General features: G+C 44.4%; 1 protein-coding gene, 1 long non-coding RNA gene and 1 pseudogene across 2 annotated transcripts; 2 read left to right on the top strand and 1 right to left on the bottom strand.

The window, feature by feature from the left end:
- The first annotated feature begins 10,459 nt into the window (after nt 1–10,459).
- Nucleotides 10,460–12,934, top strand: LOC124313095 (unconventional myosin IC-like). Its single transcript, XM_046777822.1, has 9 exons — nt 10,460–10,689; nt 10,776–10,891; nt 10,963–11,033; nt 11,094–11,302; nt 11,370–11,549; nt 11,624–11,836; nt 11,951–12,383; nt 12,458–12,744; nt 12,827–12,934. The coding sequence occupies exons 1-9, from the start codon at nt 10,564–10,566 to the stop codon at nt 12,932–12,934; spliced, it is 1,743 nt and encodes a 580-aa protein (XP_046633778.1). The 5' UTR covers nt 10,460–10,563.
- Nucleotides 12,935–15,242: 2,308 nt separating this feature from the next.
- Nucleotides 15,243–21,818, bottom strand: LOC124313139 (annotated as a pseudogene).
- A 560-nt stretch (nt 21,819–22,378) lies between these two features.
- On the top strand, nt 22,379–24,612 carry LOC124311238. Its single transcript, XR_006909770.1, has 9 exons — nt 22,379–22,540; nt 22,619–22,807; nt 22,872–23,104; nt 23,175–23,295; nt 23,365–23,492; nt 23,567–23,814; nt 23,894–23,961; nt 24,038–24,140; nt 24,211–24,612. It is a non-coding gene; the product is annotated as an uncharacterized LOC124311238 (long non-coding RNA).

The following is a 24,612-nucleotide window of genomic DNA, read 5'->3' on the forward strand; positions in this document are numbered from 1 at the left end:
GGCCACAATTCTTTGTTTTTAATTCGGCCAGGCCGAATCGCATTTTTTTGGCCGAATCGTACGGTTACCAGGTAAAAGCGTTTCAGAACTGAAAGTAGATGCTACAAACCATAGTTCAAGAACGCAGTATATGACCCAATTCTCTATTTCTGAGCTAGATTTGGAGTCATTTTTTGAATCCGTTCAAAAAATGTTCACTGAACACAAGAGTTAAGAATACCTAACACAAAATAGGTTGTCTTTGTATTAATTGCTTTTCTGACATACAATGCATTACATTACAATGCTCGTACTCAATATTAATCTCAAGAGATTTAATGGTTACAACGGATGGGTAAGAACTTGAACCTTAGACCTTCTGAACACCAGCTTAACACCTTAAACATTGCACCAACAGTTACTTGAACTCGTTTGAGATTCCTCTTTAGGGGAGACTGGAGTATACCGGGACACCGGGTCAAAAGGGACAGTAGGGGGAAAAATAGTAGATATTAATAAAATTAATAAAAATTTTAGTATGTTATTTCAATACGTATATTCTTTTTTGGCATGAAATTTGGTTGAGTTTTGTCAATAACTGTATGAGTTATTGACAAAACTAAAAAAAAAACTGTTTTTTTAGTTATTTTTGTCTCCAGGAACAAAAATTAGAATTTTAGATCAATTAGTTTAGACAGTATTAACTTAAAAAAAAAAGTGTCTAAACCGAGAAATCGGGACAGCTGTTTTTGATTATTTTGGGACAGTTACGGGCCAATCAGCGTGCAGCATTTTAAAGAGGCTTGATTTCCTGACCTGGCAACGCAGGATATCCTACTGCTCCATAAGGGTTTTTGTTTACATAAGAAAAAAGGTTCATTAACACAATAATCAAATTGAAACATTTTTAAACTCAAAGAGTCTATGCAGTGGAACACTTTTTCAATTTTTTTCAATTTTATAATTGAATTTTAAGGCGAAAATGGAGGACGTCCCTCACCACCCACCCCAGTGTCCTCACTTACCCACCAAAATAGGCTCCTCCCATAAATCTGAGTAAACTTTAAAGGTCTTTTATGGGGAAATGGTTCATTATTAAATTATACAAAAAATATGGGGGGTACATTCCAATAAGGAATACATAAAAAAATTTTTTAAAGAAATAAAATGATTAGTTTGGGAGATATAGGGGGCAAACGAAAACCGTCCCGTCTTACTCCAGTCTCCCCTACTTATATTTCGTATATTTCGTGGTCTCATCGAATAATAAGTATACTTGACATACAGGAGAACTAAACGTAGTAAATATACATAATGGGCTATAGTTTTAATTATCGCTAATGCTATATGCAGCAAAAGTTAACCCTTATTCCACACGCATGCGAGATTGACTCGCTGTTTATTAAGAGAGAGATAGAGGGGAATTTTGAGTTAGTCTTAATTTTGAGTCATCTGAAGAAGTTTAAAGTAAATGTCCATGCTTTTCCTAAGCGATGATTATGATGGTGGCAGTAGACACGGCAGCCATTTGTAATACAATTAATATACATTTTTGATTGAAAATTTTTAACTAAAGCCAAATAAAATTTGTGCGCCGAGCTGTTTCGTCGTTTTCCTTACCCTTTCCCCTAAGTTTTGAAAATCTGTCAATGGAACGATTTTTAACGATTTTGAATCGGATTTCATTTCTGTTCACAAAAACGGAGCCCTGGTAGCACACTTACATCCATCGTCTATCATATAGATGTCTTAATGTCTAAATCAAATCTGATCTATCTGCAACCTAAATTGGATATCACATAGATACTCAATTTACTACGGCCTTATGCTATCTTCGTATAGATGTCCTATAGATCTACGTTTCTCATACGATCACGGACATCCATTTGTGTCTAGAAATTAGACGCTTAACAGACAGACGTAACATGACGTCTGTGAGATGTCCAAATTATCTGTCCACAGGATAGCTTAGGAAGACAAGGACTTTACATTTTCATAATTTTAACTGCTAGTATTAATTTAAAGCCGTTGAACAAAACACAGTTAAAAAGTAATATAGAGTGGTGTAGTGGGTAGAGCACTGGAGTACCACTCCAAAGAACGTGGTTTCGCGCCTATCGAGAAACGTTTCTTTTTTTTCTTTTTGCTTAAATTTAAGTCTTTTGAAGACGGCTGTAAGCCGTACCCCTTTAGATGTCTTACAGCGCGACATTAGTATAGACATAGGCAATCCTATGGACGTCGGGTTAAGACATCTCACTCGGCTGCAAAAGATGGGCGACGTACATCCTATAGATAGAGGCGTGCTACCAGGGAGTATGATGTCGGGCAGATTCTTCCTCCACGGGCACCATTCCAAAGCAAAATGCATGTTCCAAGTAGGCAACATTTATTGTGCAATAGTTTTTTTTAATGATTTTAATACTATTTTCACCTTCCTATCAATTTAGTTTCACAAGGAACGCAGTTTTATTTAAAATTGATGAATTATGTAACATCGAGTTACTTGTATAAATCCTTATCAGTAGAAGAAAAACTATATCGAATCTAGTTCTCTAATTTTGCCTTACGGAGTTGGCGATACTGGATGACTTGCGACGATTGCTACAGCCTCCAAGACAATTTTGTGACGCCAAATTTCGCTAGTTGCATTGACATTATTGCACATTCCTTAGTGTTGTCTATTTAAAAGCTAAAAGAAATGTGAACAATGTTTGTTCACTTGGCATATTGGAAGCCAAGCTTGCGAAAGTGAATTTAGGCTAGCCAGGTCGTGTAGCACGTATAGCTTCACGCAAGTCAATTTTTCAATGAAGGATTTTGTACGTAGCCGCTGTCAGAGAATTGCAGCTAGTAGGTACTACACTGAAGAGGGAGTAAAACAAGGCATTCTGATTCCTCGACACGTGAGATCTTTCGATTCACTAGGCCGTCAGAATGTCAATGATAGTGTCTTATCGCATTTCCCATCACTACTAGAGATTGAAAGGACTGTTGAACGGACCAAGAAAGATGCTGAAAATGAGCTTAATATTCAAGGTTTGTTTAAGAATCAAGAAATTTTGTTTTTTTTGCTAAAAAGTAATTTTATTTTATTTTGTTACAATCGAGGTGTGAGAGCTTCAGGCCCAAATCGGTTTGTCATGGCTAAAAATACTGCAACCAGGTCCGCAGCAAAAACGTCTTCTTTGAGCCCGACAACCTCCATCAGCGAAAATTGCGCGGAAGACGACGAATTGCTGGATGAGGAAACAGAAGATTGCGATAGCTATATGACTATCAGGTTTTGAATTCCTTAAGTTGGTCGCGATTCAAAGATTTTTCATCGCTCTCGCCTGCTCAAAACCTTGAGGAAACTTCATTTGTTAGAATATTTAATTCCCACAACCAGCCTGTAGTAGTAAAAAATTGCTCTGTTGTTTGGTTTTTAGAGTCCGGAGTAAAACGACTCAGTAACGATAGATGTGTGAGAGTCGCACAAACAGGAAATATAATAGAAAGGGCAAATATGCTAGTTAGGGCGGTGGGCAAACACACAATTAATTTAGGGGATTGGTGCGCCTTCAAAGAAAGTGGAAATCTTTTTGTAATTGGAAGAGTTCTTTCTATGCGTCATTCTTTAGAAAGAAAAAAGATAGTTAGAGAGTGGGATTACAGGGATGCAACAAGTATAGCTACAGAAGTGCTTTGTGCTTGGCATAGTCTTCAAGTAAATGATGGTAATTTTACTGGTATTCTAAATCCCGTTGACAAATTCATGAACGAATATTATCCTTGTAAATTCTATTTATGCAGCTTCCCACAACCCGCATTCACTGACAATATTTGTAGCTTATCTTTTTTTACACTTCGAAACGCTACGTTTCGACCTTAAGGGTGTAGACATGATGTATTTAGGGATTTAGCACATACAAAAAAAACAAAAGAAGGCTACCTCGCCCCGGACAACGCCCCCAATACTTTTAGCAAAAAGAAATTTTTTAGCTCGGTAACTATCATGTTGTCGCGGTCTCGATCTCCTTCAGTAGAAAGTGTTTCAGAGATTTCGCTCCATCCGGACGACGACATATACGGCAATTTAGATTTTCCGGCTGCAAGCGTGCTTATTCGTTCTCCAAGGGCCACTCGCAGCTCTCCCGCTCGTTCTCGCCAGCATGGTTTTGGCCTTCGTCCAGTTTCGGCTAGCAGTCATCGTGTCAATTTTGATGACTTTGAGGTGAGGTCGGAGTATCGGGCTAGTCGGGATCGGTCTCCTTTGAGACGTCCCTCTTCAATTGGGCACCATGGCCAGTTTGGTGATCAGGGAGGTGATTACGACGGGTGCTATAGTCAGGATCGTTATGGCGATGTGGATCGACATTATTGTGGTGAATCGGGGCCATCTCGTGGGTCTGGATACCCGGCTCGGCATTTTAATTCACGAAACCACGAGTTTGATGATAGGCATTGGCGTCAGTCGGTTTATTCTTACGAGTCGGATCGGATCCGTCGGGACGAAGCATTTAGGCGGAATGAAGCATGGCATGGGGATCGTTTTCATGCACCGGACCTTAGGTACGACTTAGATTGGCGTCGCGAAGACGAGGAGCGACGCCGTGAGGAGGAGGAGCAGCATCGCCATTTCTTAGCCGATCAAGAGGCAGCGGCAGCGCTCTATGTAGAACGGCTTCGGCTCGAGCAAGAAGAATTAAGCTGACGGGCCGCCGCTAAAATGGTTCGTTCGAGTGCGTCTTCAGTCTCCGTTGTTCAAGATCCAACGCATAGTTACTCTTCTTCTCATCGTTCGTTCTCAGTTACCAGGCCAAGAAATTCCGCAGAAACCAACTCTACAGCCAGATGGAGGGCCTGATGATGCGTTTGATGGTGAAGTTACTCCCTGTCCTTCGGTTTCTGCGTCCCTTTGCAACGAAATTTCAGGCTATTTTACGTCAGGCATTACTACAGCGCAATCTAAGTCGATTTCGGCCGAATTTCCTCTTTCTTTTGAGGAGGACGGCTTCTCGTTGAAGCCTCCCAAGATGGAAAACTATCTGTTGCGCCGAGCTAAAACGAAGTCTATGCTTAAGGAGGTCCAGAATAAAGATGAGACGCTGACAAAAATCCAACTAAAATGGACATCGCTTCCCCACTCATAGAACTAGCGGCGCGGATGAGAAGTTTTAGCGACGGTCAAACGGAGGAGCCGTCGCCGATGGAAGCTAGAATTAGGCGCACAGTGGAAGCATCCCTGCAGCAGTGGGGTCGTGCGTACGCCAACATCACCAAGTTTAGGCGTGAGGCATACGTGAAAAAAGTGGAGCCACACTTGGAATTTCTTCTGGAAGAAAAGAGTGCATTCGCGGAGGGAAAGGAGGCTCGAGAGCTCTTGTTCACCGACGTTTTCCTGTCACATAAGCTTAAGGAAGCGCAGAATGACGTCACACTTAATGCGGCTGACAGAGCTATTGCGGCCTCGGATCCCACTTCACTCGGAAGAGGCAGGAGAAAACCGAATTTCCGTCCAGCCCGCCACGGTCCGGCTGCTGGCCCACCTTATGAGAGCCGACGCAGCGAGGGCTTCCAAGATTTTGGTTTCCAAGGAAAGAAAAATGGATTTCAGAGGCCAAAAAAAAATTTCAGCAACGACAGAAGGTATGTTCCGAGGTGGTCATTCATTAATTCCCCTTCTTTGCCCGTCATCTCTCCACCTCCAAGCGTAGGTGGTCGCTTGCGGTTTTTTGCGTCTGTTTGGGCTTCTATCACCGACGATCCTTGGGTCTTAGATACGATTTCCAACGGGTTGGATATCGACTTTATTTCGGTCCCGGTTCAGACCGCCCGGCCGAGAGATATTGGCATGTCAGTTAAGATGGCGGCTGTTTGTAATGCGGAAATCGACAGCCTTTTACAGAAAAAAGCGGTTGTGGAGATTTTTGATAATTCTCCGGGCTCTGTGTGTGCTTTTTTCTGCATTTCTAAAAGCGGGGACGGCTTGTTCAGGCCTATCGTAAACTTGCGTCCATTGAACAGCTGCATCCGTTACGAACATTTCAAAATGGAAAATTTGAACTCGGAACGGTCGTTACTAAGGGGACTTTATGGTTAAAATTGACCTTAAGGATGCGTATTTTTTAGTGGGCGTGCGCGAGTCGTTGTGTAAATTCCTTCGTTTTTCTTGGAATGGCAGGATTTTTGAATTTCGTTGTATGGCCTTCGGTCTTGCCCCTGCCCCCCGCGTTTTCACCAAGTTAACGAAGATTGTCGTGGCTTGGCTTAGGAAAAAGGGGATTCGTTTGGTAATCTATTTGGACGACCTTTTTTTTGCAGCACGAGGGAGGGGGATCTTGCCGATCTATCGGTGGCCATTTCTTTGCTTAAAAGTTTGGGTTTTTTAATTAATTGGGCAAAATCTGTCGCTATCCCGACCCAAATTTTTTAGTATATGGGATTTGTGGTTAATTCGATTGATATTTCCTTTGCGCTCCAGGAAAAAAGAGTCATTTTGGTCCGGGATATGTGTAAAAAGGTCCTGGAGGCTAACACGGTGTCGTTGCGCATTGTCGCCTCTATTTTGGGAAATTTTCATTGGGCGATACCTACTATTCCTTTCGCCCAATCTCATTGCCGGAGTATGCAACGCTTTTATATTAGTGAATCTAAAAAAGCACAGGGAAATTTATCGATTTGTTGTGCCTTGCCGCTAGCCGCTAGGGTTGATCTGGAGTGGTGGCTGGCGAATTTAGCTTTCGTTAACGGGAAGCAATTTTTTCCAAAAGTTCCGGATGTAGAGATATGTTCCGACGCTTCATTATCGGGCTGGGGCGCAGTTTGCAATGGTCACGGCACGGGGTCCTTGGACGTGGTCGGATTCGTCTAAGCATATTAACGAGCTAGAACTCTTAGGCGCTCTTTTCGCGCTTGAATCTTTCCTGGGGGAGGCCCGGGAGCTCTCAGTGCGTTTGTATCTCGACAACACTACTGTGCCGAAATACATTTGATCGCATCAACGGTACGTTTCCTTCGCGGACGGATTTGTTTAGTTCAGCGTGGAACGCGCAGTTGCCAATTTTTTTCTCTTGGGGCCCTCAACCGGGCGCTGCGGGTGTCAATGCGTTCGCTCGCAACTGGAAGGGGTTATCAGGCTATTCCTCCTCCCCCCCCTTTGCCCTTATTTTCAAATGTCTTGAAAAAATTTCCGGGGAAAGGGCTAACATTGTTCTGGTTTGCCCAGTGTGGCCGACTCAGCCGTGGTTTCCGGTTCTCCTGGAGCTGGTTTGCGACGTTCCTCTTATACTGAAGCCGACGTCGTCTCTCCTAGTCTCTCCGCACGGGATTCCCCACCCACTTCTGTCGACGAGATCGCTCCGGCTAGCCGCCTGGAAATTATAAGGAAATCCTTCCATTTGCAAGGATTTTTGAAGTCCCCTTACGGGTCGGCTTGGAGAAATTGGGTCGATTGGTGCCTTCGAAGGAGTGAGAATCCCCTGTCGCCTCCTTTAAGTTCCGTTTTAGAATTTTTGGCCTCGCTTAATACGGAAGGAAAGGCCTATAGCACCATTAATGTCCATCGTTCCATGCTGTCCAGCACCCTCCCGCACATTGACAACCGTCCGATTGGTCAGCACCCTCTAGTGGAAAGTTTGATGAGTGGCTGTTACAACATTAATCCCCCTAAACCGAAGTATAATTCCAATTGGGATCCGGACCTGGTGGTGGGTTTCGTGTAAGTGCTAGGCGAAAATTCTTGGTTGTCCATTAAAGATCTATCCCTCAAGACAGTTACTCTTGTTGCATTGGCGTCTCTTTTGCGTGTTTCGGAGATAGCGGCAATCTCCACTGATTCTTTGGTTTTTTTCAGAATCAGGTGTAAAATTTTTTCTTTCTAAGCCTAGAAAGGCTCAACACAACGGTGCTCTGCAAGAAGTGTTTATTTCCCGCTTACAGGAGGAGTTATGTTGCCCGGTATGCGCTCTCGAATCTTATGCCGAGCGTACAGTGAACAGCCGGGCCATCTCGGCGCCTACTCATGTTTTTATTGCGTTAGTCTCTCCATTCCGTGAAGTTTCGTCTAATACGATCAGCCGTTGGATTAAGTGTTTCATAAGATCCGCCGGAGTTGACACGTCAGTGTTCAGGGCGCATTCAACTATGGGTGCGGCGGCGACCTTCAGTAGATTCTACAGAAGAGAATCAGTTCCGTCAGGGGCAGCGGCTGTGTTAAACAACTCAGTCGAAGTGAATCACGCTTTAAAGTCACCCTTAGGGTGGAAAAGTAGCGTTTCGAAGTGTAATTGTTGATTACTAGAGGATCGCGAAGCGATCCGAAGAGTAATCGGAATTACACGAGAAAGGAGAAGTGAGACCCTAAGGGTCTCCTCTCACCACACTCCCGTGATAATTTTCCTTGTGTGATGCTGTTTTTGTTTTCGGTGTCTTATTATTATTTTTGTTAAATGCCGATTCCAGGTTTCAGTTCAGAAACACCAATAACGCAGGTAGAATGAAGAACGGGCAAGGCAAGTCTCGGCCTTATAAAGTGTCTGTCCAACGCCACAAGATCTAGCCGTCCTTCAGCTGAAGAATTCTTGGCTTGGGTTTTTCCTGGTTTCCAGGTTTTTTCTCCCCAGGTCTTTGATGTTCACGTTTGTTTTGTTTTTTCATCCGGCAGACTTCCGGTTCTCTGTTTTTTTTTGTTCCTCCACCTCTATGTCCGGTCAACGCTGATGTTTCTGGTTCCCATTCGCTAAATGTCTAAAGTATTGGGGGCGTTGTTCAGGGCGTGGTAGCCATCTTTTGTTTTTTGTAAGAGCTAAATCCCTAAATACATCATGTCTACACCCTTAGGGTCTCACTTCTCCTTTCTCGTGTAATTCCGATTACTCTTCGGATCGCTTCGCGATCCTCTAGTAATCAACAACTACTGTAGAAGAATTAATTCCAATCCTTGGACAAATCACATAGAAATGTTGTAATAAACAGTGCAGGTTGTTAGTGACAACTCCACACTTTACTTCAAATTCCCAGACTTGAAACCGAGGTTGCCAAACCGTTCTCAAGTCGGTCAAACAAAGATTGTAGGGGAAAAGTTGGGGGAAAATGTGTCGATGAGGAAAAGTAGCAAAAATTACGAAGAACAAAAAAAAATATCGCAGCAAAAATGGGAAAAGTAAAAAAGAATGTGGGAAAAAGACAAAGAGAACTAACGCTAAGGAAAAGTACAAATGAAAAAAAAACAACACCCCGCTCAAGACAATGAGATTTTGTGGGGGAAATAAGAACAGAAATTTTCGCACGGGGAAAGAAATTGTTACTTGCCAACTCCTCGTGTATAGTAATGTCAGTGACTCGGTTCATCCGCCCCCCTTCAAACAATCTCCGTCAGCCTTATCATTGGCGATATTTCCCGGCATAGCACTCTATTCCGAACTTTGACGCTATAAGATTTTGTCTTTCTTCTTTTCTTATTTTATAGACATTTTCTCCTTCAGCGCTATAGATCGCCAGATCCATGTTGAGGCAGTGATTCATTAACTTCTATTTTGAGGTGTACACGGCTCGTGTAAGCAGCTCAGCTTCCACCTTAATCCGTTTAGCGGGAGCGTGCACATGTGTCAACATGGAAGCAACGCCTCTCTCTCTCTTATTTTTCTTAAATACTTTCTTTTTTGGGGTATTTCCTGTGTGTTGTACTGGTTTTTGTTGCTGTTGTTGCTTCTGCAAGCCCGAGAGCTACTCACCCTGACTCACCCCGCCTTTTCTAATAAACATCCTCCGCGAACTTGAATCAACAATTTAAATGGAAGGCCGTGGAGGCGGAAAAAGAGGAGTCTCCCCTACTATGGCCATCTCATAGTTAAAAAGGGGATGGTTTGTTCACGCACTAGAAATTTCCCATAAGGCTCGATCCCAGGTTGCCACGATGAATGGTAGTGACACCAAGCGGATTTTCTCCAGAACTATGTCTGAACACGTTTTCTTTCTCCTTGCGAAGTCCTTGCGAAAGAAAAATAATTAGGATTTTGTAAAAAAAAAAAATTGGAAAATAAAGAAATAATCTTATTCCTAGTTTGAACTTACGTCGTCTCACAAGGGAACCCGTCGCTCTTCCAACTTGGCTATAACCCGAGTTTTGCTAGCCTTATGGGAATGCTAGCCTTCTAGTGCATGAACAAACCATCCCCTCTTTAACTATGGCCATCTCTTCTGTGGCGTGGCAAAGTCATTTCGGGGCTCATTTCTTAGAATTCTCTACACCAAAAAACTCACGGCAGCGTTAAAAAATAAAATGTCGTCGTCTTGAACCCGGGAGAACTTTTTTATCTCGACTCGAGCAAGTCATTTACGACTGATGATTCTATCGAGTATACGCGGGTATATACTCACAAGTCGGTTCCGGTGTTTGTCAAGTCCACGCTCTGATTATTTGAACACGTTACGCTAAACGATCTGCCATTCGCGCAACATTTTCAACCGTGCGACGCCAAACGCCGAGAATTCTAATCCGCCCTGGCGTCTAAATTTCAGGCACTTGAACAGCAGCAACGGCCATTATCATCTGCTGTCGTCATAGCCGCTCGTCCGGACTGAGAGAGAAGAACTGACGTCATGGAGCAAGATTTGCATGTAAGGGACCGGGTCGGAGTCCAGGATTTTGTCCTGCTGGAAGATCACACGTCCGAGTCGGCATTTATAGAAAACCTGCAAAAGCGATTCAATGAGGGGCTTATTTACGTAAGCTGACACCATTTTTATTTTTATCTTTTTTTTTAAACCTTGTATCTTTAATTAACGCTCAATCATCTCCACCCAAAAAATAGACATACATTGGACCAGTTTTGGTTTCCGTTAATCCGTACAAGAACCTCCCCATCTACGGATCAGACTACGTCGAAAAGTACCGCAATGTCAATTTCTACGAACTGCCACCTCACGTGTAAGCCAAATTTAATTAATTCCTTAAATTAATCGCGTTGAATTTCAACTCATATTCTTCGTTTGACTCAGATTCGCCCTGACGGACACTGCGCTGCGGTCTCTACGCGGTGAACTGATTAACCAATGCATCCTCATTTCAGGTATTTTATTATATTCCCAATATGTTTTTCTTTAATTAATTAATTCACTTAATCCATCAGGTGAGTCGGGAGCGGGCAAGACGGAGGCCTCGAAAAAAGTGTTGCAATTCATCGCCGCCACGACGCGCAAGAAGGCGAATTTGGAGACGGTCAAAGACAAATTGCTCCAATCCAACCCGGTCCTGGAGGCCTTCGGTAACGCCAAAACCAATCGCAACGATAACTCGTCACGATTCGGCAAATATATGGACGTCGAGTTCGATTTCACCGTAAGTTGGAAAAAACGAGTTTGATAAATCAAAAGAGAAAGCTGAGGAGTTTTGATTCCGTGCACAGGGCGACCCTACCGGTGGGCACATCATCAACTATCTGCTGGAGAAATCACGCGTAGTGTTCCAGGCTAAAGGCGAGCGCAACTTCCACATCTTCTACCAACTTCTGGCCGGAGCCGATGATGCCCTTTTGGAGAAACTGTCACTCAAGAGGGACCCTAGTCACTACGTCTACCTTAAACAGGTAGACTATTTGACTCTTACACGCATTCTTTTGAAATAAATGAGATTTTATATACATTCATTCTACGAACGCAGGGCGATAGTTCGAAGGTGAGCGGAGTCGACGACGCCGAGGGCTTCAAAACTGTCAGGGAGGCTCTGAAAGTCATGGAAATCGGAGATGAAGAGCAACAGGCCCTTTACCTTCTCTTGTCCGTCATCATCCACCTGGGAAACATCGAGTTCTCCAGCGGAGACGGCGGCAGGGCTAGAATCACCAACCCAGACTTGGTTTCTACCATCGCCAAGGTGTGGATTCTGTTGTTTTGTCTACCTGGTGGAAAGAAACCTGTTTCCGCTACGCCCTTTTCTTATACAAGTTCTTTTCGTTACTTTTATATTTATTGATACGCCGAATTTCAGTTACTTCAATGCCCCGAAGAGAAACTGGTGAAAGCCTTGCTGAATAAGACGATTGAAGCTCGGGATGATGTTGTGGTTTCACCGATGGCCCGCGACGAAGCCGTCAAAGCCCGCGACGCCCTATCCAAATCCGTCTACGAGCGCATGTTCACTTGGCTGGTCCAGCGGCTCAATCGATCCCTCCAATCGTCCTGGGAGGTCAAGAAGAAATACGTGCTCGGCATTTTAGACATTTACGGCTTTGAGATCTTTCAGTCCAACAGTTTCGAGCAGCTTTGCATCAATTACTGCAACGAAAAGCTTCAGCAGCTCTTTATCGAGCTGACGCTCAAATCTGAACAGGACGAATATCGCCGCGAGGGCATCGCCTGGGAACCCGTTACCTATTTCGATAACAAGATCATCTGTGACCTTATTGAAGAAAAACACAAGGGTATAAAAGTCAAACATCGATCCTTGTTAGACTCTCCTAAACTGAGAAATTCTTTTCTATACATACATCTATAGGTATTATTTCCATCATGGACGAGGAATGTCTAGTGCCCGGGGAGACGAATGACAAAACATTCCTCAACAAGATGGACAAGCTGCTGAGCGACCACCCGCATTACCTGAGCCATGCCAAAGGTGACAACAAAATGAAGAAAACCATCGAACGCGAAGAATTCCGTCTGCTCCACTACGCCGGCGAGGTCACCTACAACGTCAAAGGTTTTTTGGAGAAAAACAACGATCTGTTGTATCGTGACTTGAAGGACGCCATGATTTCATCTTCCAACCTTATCACGAAAGATGTACAGATTTATTTCGTTTTTCTATTCCACGTCACCTGTATCTGATTTGAATTGGACATTTTTGTTTTTTTCTATCTGTCAGGTTTTCACGTCAAGCGAACTGAGTAGCAGGAAACGTCTGGATACAGCCGCTTCACAATTCAAGACCAGTTTGGCCCGGCTAGTCGAAATTTTGATAATACTAGAATGAACGAAGTGAGACCCTAAGGGTGTAGACAAATTATATTTAATTTCTTCAAAGACAAATACTTAGGTTACCTCGCCCCTTGCAACGCCCCTCTCTCAGCAGACTTTTTTCTCAGGACCGACTTGGCGATTGCAATAACACCGGGGTGAATAACCAATTTGTACAAAAAACATCATTTTTTCTCATGAGCAATGTGTTGAGTGTAAAATAAACAAACTGGACAGTGCGGCAACGCAGCATAGCCAGTAAAGAAGGGAGGAGGAGAAAGACCTCCCAGAGACAAAGGAATCAGAGAGGGAGACTCAGGGATGTTGAGGATTGTGGCTAGGCTGGCAGCGGTAAAGGGTGTTCTGTTCGGCAGGCAGGTTCAGGTGCGAATTTCTTTTCCAACAGGTTATGGGCCCAGCTGTACGCACAGCTAACAACTACTCTGTTTGATCAATTTATTTCCTGCTTTGTGTGTCACCTTGGCTAACTGTTCACAAGAATTTAGAAATTTGGTTTGGAGTGATGGAGAAAGATGGCCGCCGCCACGCTGTATGGTGTCTGGATGGGAAAAACTACGCGTCTTGGAAATTCGGAATGAAGTTGGCGTTATAATCTGTTTGATCAATTTATTTCCTGTTTTGTGTGTCCTCGGCTGACTGTTGACAAGAATTTAGAAATTTAGTTTGGAGTGATGGAGAAAGATGGCTGCCGCCACGCTGTATGGTGTCTGGATGGGAAAAACTACGCGTCTTGAAAATTCGGAATGAAGCTGGCGTTACAAAGTGATGAGCTTTCATCTACAAGAAAGCTGATGCTTTTCCACATCGTGATGATGTGAGAGGGATTCCGCATTGAGATAATGTGAAGAATCTACAAGAAAGCTGGTGTTTTTCCACATCGTGATAATGTGAGAGGGATTCCGCATTGAGATAATGTGAAGAATCTAGTTGAACGCAGGTGCTTTTCCACATCGTGAGAGGGATTCCGCATTATGACAATGTGAGGCCAAGCCTGGACATAAGTCACTGCTGGAGGACATTGGGAAAGGGATGGCTGGCCATTATATTGCATTCCATTATATTGCGACAATCAAGGTGCAATTAAAGTTGCCTACAACCAGGAGATGCACAGGAAGATGAAACCCAACATGTGTATTTTTGGAGGTCCAGTTTGAGGGGAGGTGTTGAGTGTAAAATAAACAAACTGGACAGTGCGGCAACGCAGCATAGCCAGTAAAGAAGGGAGGAGGAGAAAGACCTCCCAGAGACAAAGGAATCAGAGAGGGAGACTCAGTGCTGTTGAGGATTGTGGCTAGGCTGGCAGCGGTAAAGGGTGTTCTGTTCGGCAGGCAGGTTCAGGTGCGAATTTCTTTTCCAACACAATGTGGGTTAAACATAATAAATGGCAAATTTTCTGTTTCGAAAAGGGAAATAATATATAAACTGAACCAAAATAAAGTGTTGTTTGGGCAAAAAAACCGGTGATACCGGGAAAAAAAAACTCCAAACTAGTTCAAAGGGAAAGAACATGACTTGACTGCTTGGTAGGGTAACAGAGAATTGTGGTTGGCATCACTCTTCCTTATCGTTCGCACCACGCCTGGATGAAATCAAATTAAAAAAGAAAAAATCTATGAACTGATATGAAATCACAACCGCGACCCAAGAATAACGAAGTAGGGCGGAGTGGGGGGGGGGGGAAATAAAGACCCTTAGGGTCTCACTTCGTTCATTCTAGTATAATTATAATTACCTATCGGGATCGCAGAGCGATCCCTCTGGTAATTTCCAATTATACTGACGAAAGTGACTACTTTCGACCCTAAGGGTGATTTTAAAGTTGGTCGCACGAACCCCCCGCACCCGAATTGAATATTGCTGGTGTCATCGGCGCTATCGCATCTCTCTGGTAAAATCTACCGAATGTAGACGCGCTACTCCAATGCCCCGCTTTAAGAATACGATCGACTGACATGCCGGAAGCCAGTGCCTTAGAGGCCGCCGCTCCTCTTGTGGTGTGAGCTTTGAACAGGGACGTATCAATTCCGGATGAGGCTAGGGCTGAACGTATCCATCCGCTTATGGTGTTCGCCGTAACTTTCCCATGCGGTGAAATAAATGAAATGAAAAGCGAATAAATATTTGTATCGTTGTGATGGGTTGACGTCCTGTCGACGTATACCCTGACCGCTTCGACTGGACAACACGCCGAATCCGGAAGACCCGGAATAACGATTGATTGTAGTGGCCCATTGTGCTGCGCTTTTCTGGGTTTCAAAAGAGTAAACGTAACCCCGCTATTTGAAAATATTATTGACGACAGATTAATGGAGGCCAGTTCCGAAACTCAGCAAAGAAGCCAGAGCCAACAACATGACAGTTTTTCGCGTTAACACCGAGATTGCGAGACTGCGATTTTCGCCGAGCGCCGATAAATAATTAATGACTGCGTTAGGGTCCCATGTACAGTCATATCTTGGTTTTGGGGGGTTAAGGTTGTAGCACCCGTCCAGGAGATTCTTCACTAGCGGGTGAATCCCCACCGGATTGCCGTTGAAAGGCGGGAGTGTTTTGGAGAGCATCGACCGATTGATATTAATAGTGCTATAAGCTTTGTCTGATTGGTACAAGTGCGCTAAAAACTCCAACACTGAGTTTAAAGATACCGACAAGGGTAAAACCACCTGATCTAACTTTCAGTCGCTCGAATCGGTGTCGGATCGTGACTCTTTATCCGCTTCGATATTAAGCTCACCCGCCAAATGAGCCGCTTTGATTGTGAGTTGTCGCTGCTCACAAAAATCTGCCAGTGTTTTGGCTATCTTACTATCTTAGTTAGCCCCGCCGACTTCGTGCCCCCTCCCTTATTAATATAGCATACCGCCGAGGAATTATCCAAATACATTTTGACAGAAAGCCCCCGTGAATCTTTAACAAACGATTGCAGGGCATACAGGGCGCCGAGGAGTTCGAGGCTGTTAATGTGCATTAAAGTCGGATCTGCCGTTCATGGTCCCCGCGTCGTAACTCCGTTGCAAATGGACCCCCAACCCGTCATCGAAGCATCCGAATAAATTTCTAAATCCGGAATCTTCGGAAAGAATTCCTTTCCGTTGACTTTCTCTAGATTAGCCACCCACCATTCCAAATCTTTACTTTACCACTTTACCACCCGGTGGCGCCCTCACAGGTTGCACCTAAAAGTCAGTCCCGAACAACGGTTTTATTTTAATTGTTTTAGTTCTGGTTTCATGTGATAGTTTGTTCCCAATTATTCGTGAGTGTGTCGTGCATCTTCCAAGCAAAGACTTAGTGTACTTACTTCGTCCGTGCTGGTAGTTTTTCGTTCAATTTGTCTGTGTTATTGTCGGCCATGACACTCCATTACTCTCGTTCAGATCTTTTGGCTCTGAGCCTGAGGCCTACCCCCAGGCTCATGCCTGGCAACTACAGAATTTTCAGAGACCTTTGTCTGCTTGTGAGAATGTCAACAAGCCGATCACGCCGAAAGAAAAAGAAACGATGTGAGAAGTTGCTTAGTGATACTGATGCCAAACTTTTCTTAGTAAATGCAAGGGACCTCCGCAATTTCTCTTCCTGCACTAAAATTACCCGTCTACTCGCTGCGTCTTGTCCTGACCTGCTGGCGGTAACTGAGACTTGGTTTACTGATGCTGCTGGCGACCATGACGCCAGGTCTGTCTGCCCGCGCGGCTACTCAGCAGTGCAGAAGCCTAGAAACCTGGTTCTAACGAAAAAGAAGAGTGGTGGTGGTTTGGCTCTCTTCCACAAAAACTCAGTCAAAGTGACAGTATTGTCTGAGTTCCCTGATTTTCTTTCTTTCGAGTGCCTTGACCTTAGTGTTGCGATCAAATCTACAAAAGTCCGTCTCATCGTCATCTACAGACCACCGGATAAATCACGCGCCCAATTCATTGAAGAATTCTCTTCTCTACTGGAATCTACAGTTTCAGTCTCCTCGAAGCTATTGATCACCGGAGATTTCAATCTTCATGTCGACGCTCCAATCACCGACGCGTATGCCAATCATTTTCTGACTCTCGTCGAGTCTTTTGGCTTGCAGCAACACGTGAACCAACCCACACACAACGATGATCACATTCTCGACTTGGTTCTCTCCCGTCAGTCGGAATCCCTGGTGAAATCCACTCACGTTGATGACAGCTTAGGTCGGAATATCTCTGATCACTCTGCTATCAAGTGTGTGCTCAACATCCGACCTCCCCGTTGGCCGACTAAGACCATCACCTTCAGGTCGTTCAAGTCCATCGACTTGGACGCTTTTCTCTTGGACATTGACTCTCTTCCGTTGGTACAGTCTCCATCCGACTCACTGGATGGCCTTGTCACCCAGTACAACGATGGCATCCGCTCCACTATCGATCAACATGCTCCTCTTCAGACGAAAACCATTGTTCTTCGTCCTTCTGCTCCTTGGAGATCCTTTGAAATCCGAGGCCTTAAAGCGATGGCACGATGGGCTGAGCGAATGTGGCAGGCTGCTAGGAGAAAACGCGACCCAGCCAGTGAACGATTCCACAAAGTCTACAGAAAACACCGATTAAAGTACTCTACTACTCTTGACGCCGCCAGAACCGATTCAGTTCGGGAACGTGTGTCTGACTGTGGTGGCGATATGCGCGCACTTTTTCAACTGGTTGGCGACTTAACTGGCTCATCCTCACCCCCGGTTCTTCCAGATCGTCCCTGCATGCAGGAAGTTGTCGACGACCTAAGCGAATTCTTCTCGTCTAAAATCTCTACAATACGATCGAATTTGGACCGTGTGGCTGAGTCTACCTCGTCTCACACACTTCAGCACGAGCAGTCCTTCCTTCAGCTACATGAAGAAAACGACCTGCTCAAGTTTCGATCTGTGTCCACTGCGGAGGTGTCCAAACTTATTGAATCGTCGCCAACGAAGTCGTGTTCCTTGGACCCACTACCAACTCAACTACTCAAGAAGTGCCTCGTGGTCCTAGTTAGACCAATAACCGACATCATCAACCTTTCCCTTTCTACTGGCGCTTTTCCTTCCAGTCTGAAACATGGCATCATCACGCCTCTCCTGAAAAAACCAACTCTTGACCGGAACGTACTAGGCAACTTTCGTCCAGTATCAAACCTTTCATTTCTTTCGAAACTGATCGAGAGAGCTGTTCTCATGTTGCTGACTGAACACTTGTCTAAGTTCCACCTACTTCCGGTACACCAATCAGCCTACAGAGCCAACCATTCAACTGAGACAGCCCTACTCTCCTTATTTGATGACCTTCTCACCACAGCAGATCAAAAAGACGCAAGTGCTCTTGTTCTTCTCGACCTGTCTGCGGCATTCGACACAATTGATCACCAAATACTGCTTGAGAGACTGTCCCACTGTTTCGGCCTTTCTAGCACCGCTGTCAACTGGTTCTCATCATACTTAAGCAATAGAACGCAGTCCGTCCATGTTGGTGCATATACATCTGCTAGCGTTCATCTTTTGTTTGGCGTAGCACAAGGCTCCGTACTCGGCGGCCCACTGTTCATCATGTACGTCACACCTTTTTCTGAGAATACGAAAACTGAAGGCGTGCAAGTTAGTCAGTTTTCAGATGACAAGCAGGCACGCTCACGTTTCGCTCTCAAGGAGGATTTCTCCTCCCAGTCTCAGTGTCGCACCCGCCTTGGCTGCTGGTTTGAAAAGACCGACGCCTGGCTCACCATCAACCGCGTCCAGCTCAACATTCCTAAAAGCACACTAATCTACACATACAACCCCGGTAAAGGCTCCACAACTCGTCACATTGATTCAACCCCTCTCCAGATTGGATCGTCACTAGTCCAGCCGTCCACAACGGCTTGTAACCTTGGTGTCATCATTGATAGTCACCTGACAATGGAAGCCCAAGTCAAGAAGACCTGCAGAGCCGCCAACTTTCATCTCAGCAGGATAAACAAGATCCGTCGGTTTCTCGATTTTTCCTCTGTCAAATGTGTTGTGAATGCTTTAGTTCTTTCTCGCCTCGAATACTGCAATTCTCTCTATCTTAATCTTCCATCTTCTCTCTTGAAGCGCCTTCAGCGTGTCCAAAATGCAGCGGTTCGTACGATTTTTAATCTTCGAAAACGTGAACATGTGTCTATACACCGCCAATCTCTTCGCTGGCTTGAAATCGCTGACCGTGCTAAACTCAAAGTTGCCTGTCTCACTTTTCGCTGCCTTAATGGCTCAGCCCCTCCCTATCTTTCTGATCTCATCTCCTGCTATTCCCCAAGTCGTGAACTCCGCTCCGGCGATAAAAATCTTCTCATTTGCAAACCTTATCGTCTCACTCTATTCGGCAAACGAGCTTTCTCATGCGCCGCCCCTCTTCTCTGGAATAGTCTACCCGACCCTGTCAGACAAGCCCCGAACTTGAACACTTTTCGTTCTCTTGTAATTCGTCACCTTCTGTCCAAAAACTGTAACTAAGACACACTATTTATTTCCGTTGTATTCGTCGACTGTACATATCTGCGTCATTTGACAGTTCCTTAAAATGCGCGTTACAAATAAATCTAATCTAATCTAATCTAAAATCCAATCTAGATTCAGGGGAGAGGCAACACCGTACATTGAGGTTCCCGAGCGCTTTTTGCGATTCAACTATATAAAACCGCTGCATACTTCGGTAGTGCGATTGGGCGAAGGGAATAGTAGGGATGGCCCACGCGAAGTTCCCTAAAATTGACGCCACGTCGCGCAAAATAACCTGCCCGCTAGACAGATCTTTTTCACACATTCTTTTAACATCCTGAACCTTTGAGGCCGGAAGAGCGAACGATAGTTCGACGGAATTTATAACCATCCCCAGATATTCCATAATTTTGGATGGCTCCAAAACGGACTTTTCCCAATTAATCAAGAAACCCAACCCCTGTAATAAATCCAAGGCAATCTGGAGGTCAGCTAGCGCACCCTCCCTTTTTTCGTTCAAAATTAGGCAATCGTCAAGGTAGACGACCAAGCTTACGCCCCTTTTTCTTAAAAAGGCAACTACCACCCGTAACAACTTAGTAAAAATGCGCGGCGCAGGGGAGAGACCAAATGCCATACAAGTGAACTGGTAAATCCGCCCCCTCCATGCAAAACGGAGATATTTTTGTTGCGAGCAATGTACCGGGACCGTCAGGTATGCGTCCTTAAGGTCAAGTTTGACGAACCAGTCCCCTTCCCTTACCAAATATCGCACCGTCTCCAAGTTTTCCATTTTAAAATGTTCGTAAACAATGAACTTATTAAGTGGTTTAAGATTGACTATCGGTCTAAATCCATTCCCTTTTTTCGGAATACAAAAGAAGGAACAAACGAACCCCTCCGACCCATCAATCACTTCCGTAATGGCTTCTTTTTTTAAAAGACTAGTAACCTCGGAATCGCAAACTGTCTGCATTTCAACTGACATTGCGACTTCGTAAGGCCGTGATTGCTGGGTCGGTCGTGACGAGAAATAAATGACTAATCCCTCTGACACCGTTCTCAAAACCCAGGGATCCTCCAATACCATAACCCAATTCTTTGCAAAATCCCGCAGTCTAGCGCCAACTTTGACATTCTCTGCATTACATAAGGAGGATACAGAGAGGGAAAGGGGAGATAACTCGTACCTTCTGCTTGCCCCACCGCGACCGCGGGGTCCCCGATGATCCAACAAGGCTCTCCAGCCACGTCCTCTGCCCCGCTCGACCGGTTGATACTCGAAAAATTGGGGCTGACGGGCGGGTGGCTCTGACTGCCCCCGTCTGGTTGAACGGAACGGATTCCTCCTCCCGCGGGTCGCGGCTGCTACCGCTAAATCCCGCTTCGCCAACGTCTCGTCCTGGTTCGCTTCTTTCAGCATAAGCTCCAGGAAATTCCCGGTAAACAGGAGCTCGCTGGCCTTCTTCCCGGTTGTGAAGACGCTAACGTCTTTAAGCAAGTAATCGACTCTGGGATCAGTTACGCTGATAACTGCGTCCCGTCGCTTCTTGGAAACGTGCGCATAAGCTCGGCCCCACTGTTGTAACGCGGCTTTGATCGCTCGGCCCGCTTTTACCGCTTCCGGCGAATTTTCGACCACCTTCGCTATTCGCGAGTATAAATCGATTAGCGGAGGACCGATGTCCATGATTTTAAGTTGTGTCTTTACCAGCGCCTCTTATCTCGCACTAACGATCTTGAAAAGGCCTTTCTCCCGTGCCCGCCGACTAATAAAGCCGTCCAGTTTTGGTGGCATGAGTGAAAAACCCTGCTCTTCAAATGACAAGGGAAATTCTTTTGAGGTCTGCAATGACTGTTCCGTAGATACCCCGTTAACTAGTAAGGATGACATTTCTTCACAAATCTCTTTTGACACTAAATGAGGGATATCGGTTGCGACTGACTCGACCTGCGTTTTGGAACCCAAACTTTGGCCCTCCGTTACTAACAAGGGAGTCACTTGGTTAGAAGTGCTTGGTACGGGCTCCTCAGCTCTCGAAGCTTTCGGATTAGACTTCTTCACCAATGCTTTACCTTTACTTGTCCCCGACGCTACCTGATCTGCACCCGGCGGGTTTTTTGGTAACCATTGGCGACCTGTATCTACCTGTCCGTCCTCCTCTTCGTCCTCCCACTCGTCGTAGCACTCGTCTTCGTACTCGTTAAACGTTGGATAGGATCGAGGATCATAGTTGTGGCGAAAAGGATCAGCGTGATCGAGATAAAACTGGACCTGCGGCCTACCACGTGCGTAATGATAAGGATCTGGAACGTCGTGTCTTCTCAAGGGGGATCTCTCTCGATACTGGTCGTAATCTTCACCATAATGAGGATAAGGAAACTCTGGGTAGTCGTAATCGAAACGATAGTCAAAACGAGGATCACGATTAGACATTATACCCTGGCCTACGTAAACCACAAGAGAGAAATCACACTGATCGAACTTAAACTTGAGGAAATAAGAAAACTGTGTCGTGAAAATGAACTTTTTGCGAAACTAGTTTCTACGACCTACTCTGTACAAGAGCTTAAAAAAGTCTGATGAGAGAGGGGCGTTGCAAGGGGCGAGGTAACTTAAGTATTTCTCTTTGAAGAGCTTAAATATAATTCGTCTACACCCTTAGGGTCGAAAGTAGTCACTTTCGTCAGTATAATTGCTGTTTTATCGGGTGAAACGGGTAACCTGAGCCCCGGTCAAATCCGGGGAACTTTTGTCTAGCGTAAAGTCGGACTGTTTTGCTATTCGCTTTTCTGTAGCTTAATCATCTGCCCGTAATAGATTTTATCGTGGGAAATCTGCCCAGTACCTTACTTGAAGATTTCGTCATCACGGCGACGACATCTGGTGGTGATTTTTTTGGGCATGTTCAATTTTGGGGAAGGAGCCTGTGTTGACACATTGTTGACACATGAATAAGCTCCTCCCCCAAAAGCTTGTTCTTTTATTATATATATTTGGGTTTAGTGGAGAATTTGCGAGTCCGTCGCGCTGGATTCGCTTATCGGCGACCTTATGAAGCCTTTTTGAATCGCTATAAAAGCCTGTGTCCCGATACTTGGCCCCAACCGAAAGGAGATCCTAAAAGCGCCGTTCAGACACTTGTCAACTATCTTAAGGTAAAATAATAATCCCCAAAAAATGTTATCCTACGTACGTATAAAAATTTCATGTTCATTTTTTACCGTTTGATGCAGTATGGCGAAAATGATTACCGTATGGGTCTGACCAAAATATTCATCCGGCTGCCCAAGACCTTGTTTGAGACGGAGGACGCCTTCCAGCGGAGGAAGAACGAGCTGGAAAGCCTGATTCAGGCCAAATACAAGGGGATCCTTCAACGACGCAAATACTTGGCTATTCGCCTTCGCATTATCCGCGTCCAGGTAATTCATTTTTAACAAATTCCCTCAAAATTTTCCAAAAATTCAATTATTCATTTTCTTTAAGTCTGTGATCCGCCGTTTCCTGGCAAAGCGTCGAGCCAATAAACGTCGCTGGGCAGTGCAGGTGATCCGTCACTTCATTAATGGCTTCATGAAGCGCAATGAGCCTTTGAATTCGGCCAACGAGAAATTCCTCGGATTCGTCCGCTTCCACACTACTTGATGCGTTTGACCAAGAAACTGCCGGAATCGATTATGGACAAGTCTTGGTCCGACGCACCTGCCAGCTGCCAAGAGGTTTCCGTCACTTCATTTTATTTTGATGGTATAGTTCGTGTCAATTATAAAATTGAATTGTTCAATGTAGGCCAATGATGTATTGCGATCCATGTACATGAAATGGATGGTTGGGCGTTATTGCAAGAACATCGCACCTGCTCGTAAACGTCAATTTGAATTGAAAGTTTTGGCTGAAGCGGTATTCAAAAGTAAGTTTTACAACACAGTGTTCAGTATAATCGAATTAATTTATATCGCCTTTATCGCTTCATAAACAGATAACAAAAAGAGCTACCAGGAAAGCATTTCCAAATGGTTCGTCGACTGCCGCTTGTCGACTGAGCAGCAAGGTCCTTTCCGTTCCATTTTCGAAGCCAATGTCAAATCACAAGGCGAAACGATTTTGGTATTACGCTTACACTTTTGTATGGTTAAAATCGCCCAAGGCTATAAGTTTCAATTGATTTTCATTTTCTGCAGTACTCGGCTCCGATCAAGAAATTCGATCGTCATGGCTACAAAGAACGCGAACGCTACTTGGCACTTACCAAATCGACCGTCTATTTGCTGGATGCGAAGGATTGCAAGATCAAGCACCGCTTGACATTCAACGATATCACCGGCATAACCGTGACCAATAGAGTCAAGACAATTTAATTGTGGTGCGAATTCCCGAGGATGACAAAAAAGACAAAGGTGACCTGATCCTCGAGTGTCGTAACTTGATCGTAAGTTGATTTTTATTTTCTGTGAGTTATTTCATGCGCCACTATTGCGTGACTTGTTAAAAATCACATTTGTTTTTAGGAAGCACTCACCTGGATTGTGGATACCTGCAACAAACGTGACATCATTCGATTTGAATCCGCAACGTCGTAATAACATACAAATTACAAATGATTTCACAAATTGTCCTTTGATCTAATTGGAATTATTGAAATGTTTAACCAGGTTGACGCACCATATCGCCAAGGGTAAACCTGGTACCATTGAAATTACCCACGGTGGACCAGTCACAGGCATTACTAAAGGGAAAAATGGTCATTTAATGGTGGTAAGTAAAATTTTTTTTTAATAATCAATTTTAGTTAATTAATAAATGCTCATCGTTTGATGCATTTTAGGCTGCGTCATAACACACGATGGTTATTCAACATTACTGTTGGGTGGCAAGGGGAGAAAGGGCGCGCGACAGTTATTCAAATAGATGAAGAAGACATTCCCATATTTTTTAATGGTTCATTTTTGTTGATTACTATTTCTGAGAGAAGACAAGCAAAGGACTCGGAGCTTTGAAACAAGTGCCGTGATTTGGTCAAGTATATTTACAAGTTACAATCAATAATCGTGATTCGGAATTCCAGCAGCTAGTCTCGTCAACCTGGTATACATATGATAATAGCACATAAAATCCTAAACATATTTTGGTTAGATTGATTGTTTATATAAAGGGGGAAATTATTGTATATGTTATGTTGAATTGATGTGCATTTCGAAGTCGATAACATGGAACCCTTATCAATTAA

Source organism: Daphnia pulicaria, chromosome 1 (genome assembly GCF_021234035.1).
Source record: "Daphnia pulicaria isolate SC F1-1A chromosome 1, SC_F0-13Bv2, whole genome shotgun sequence".
Taxonomy (NCBI): Eukaryota; Metazoa; Arthropoda; class Branchiopoda; order Diplostraca; family Daphniidae; genus Daphnia; species Daphnia pulicaria.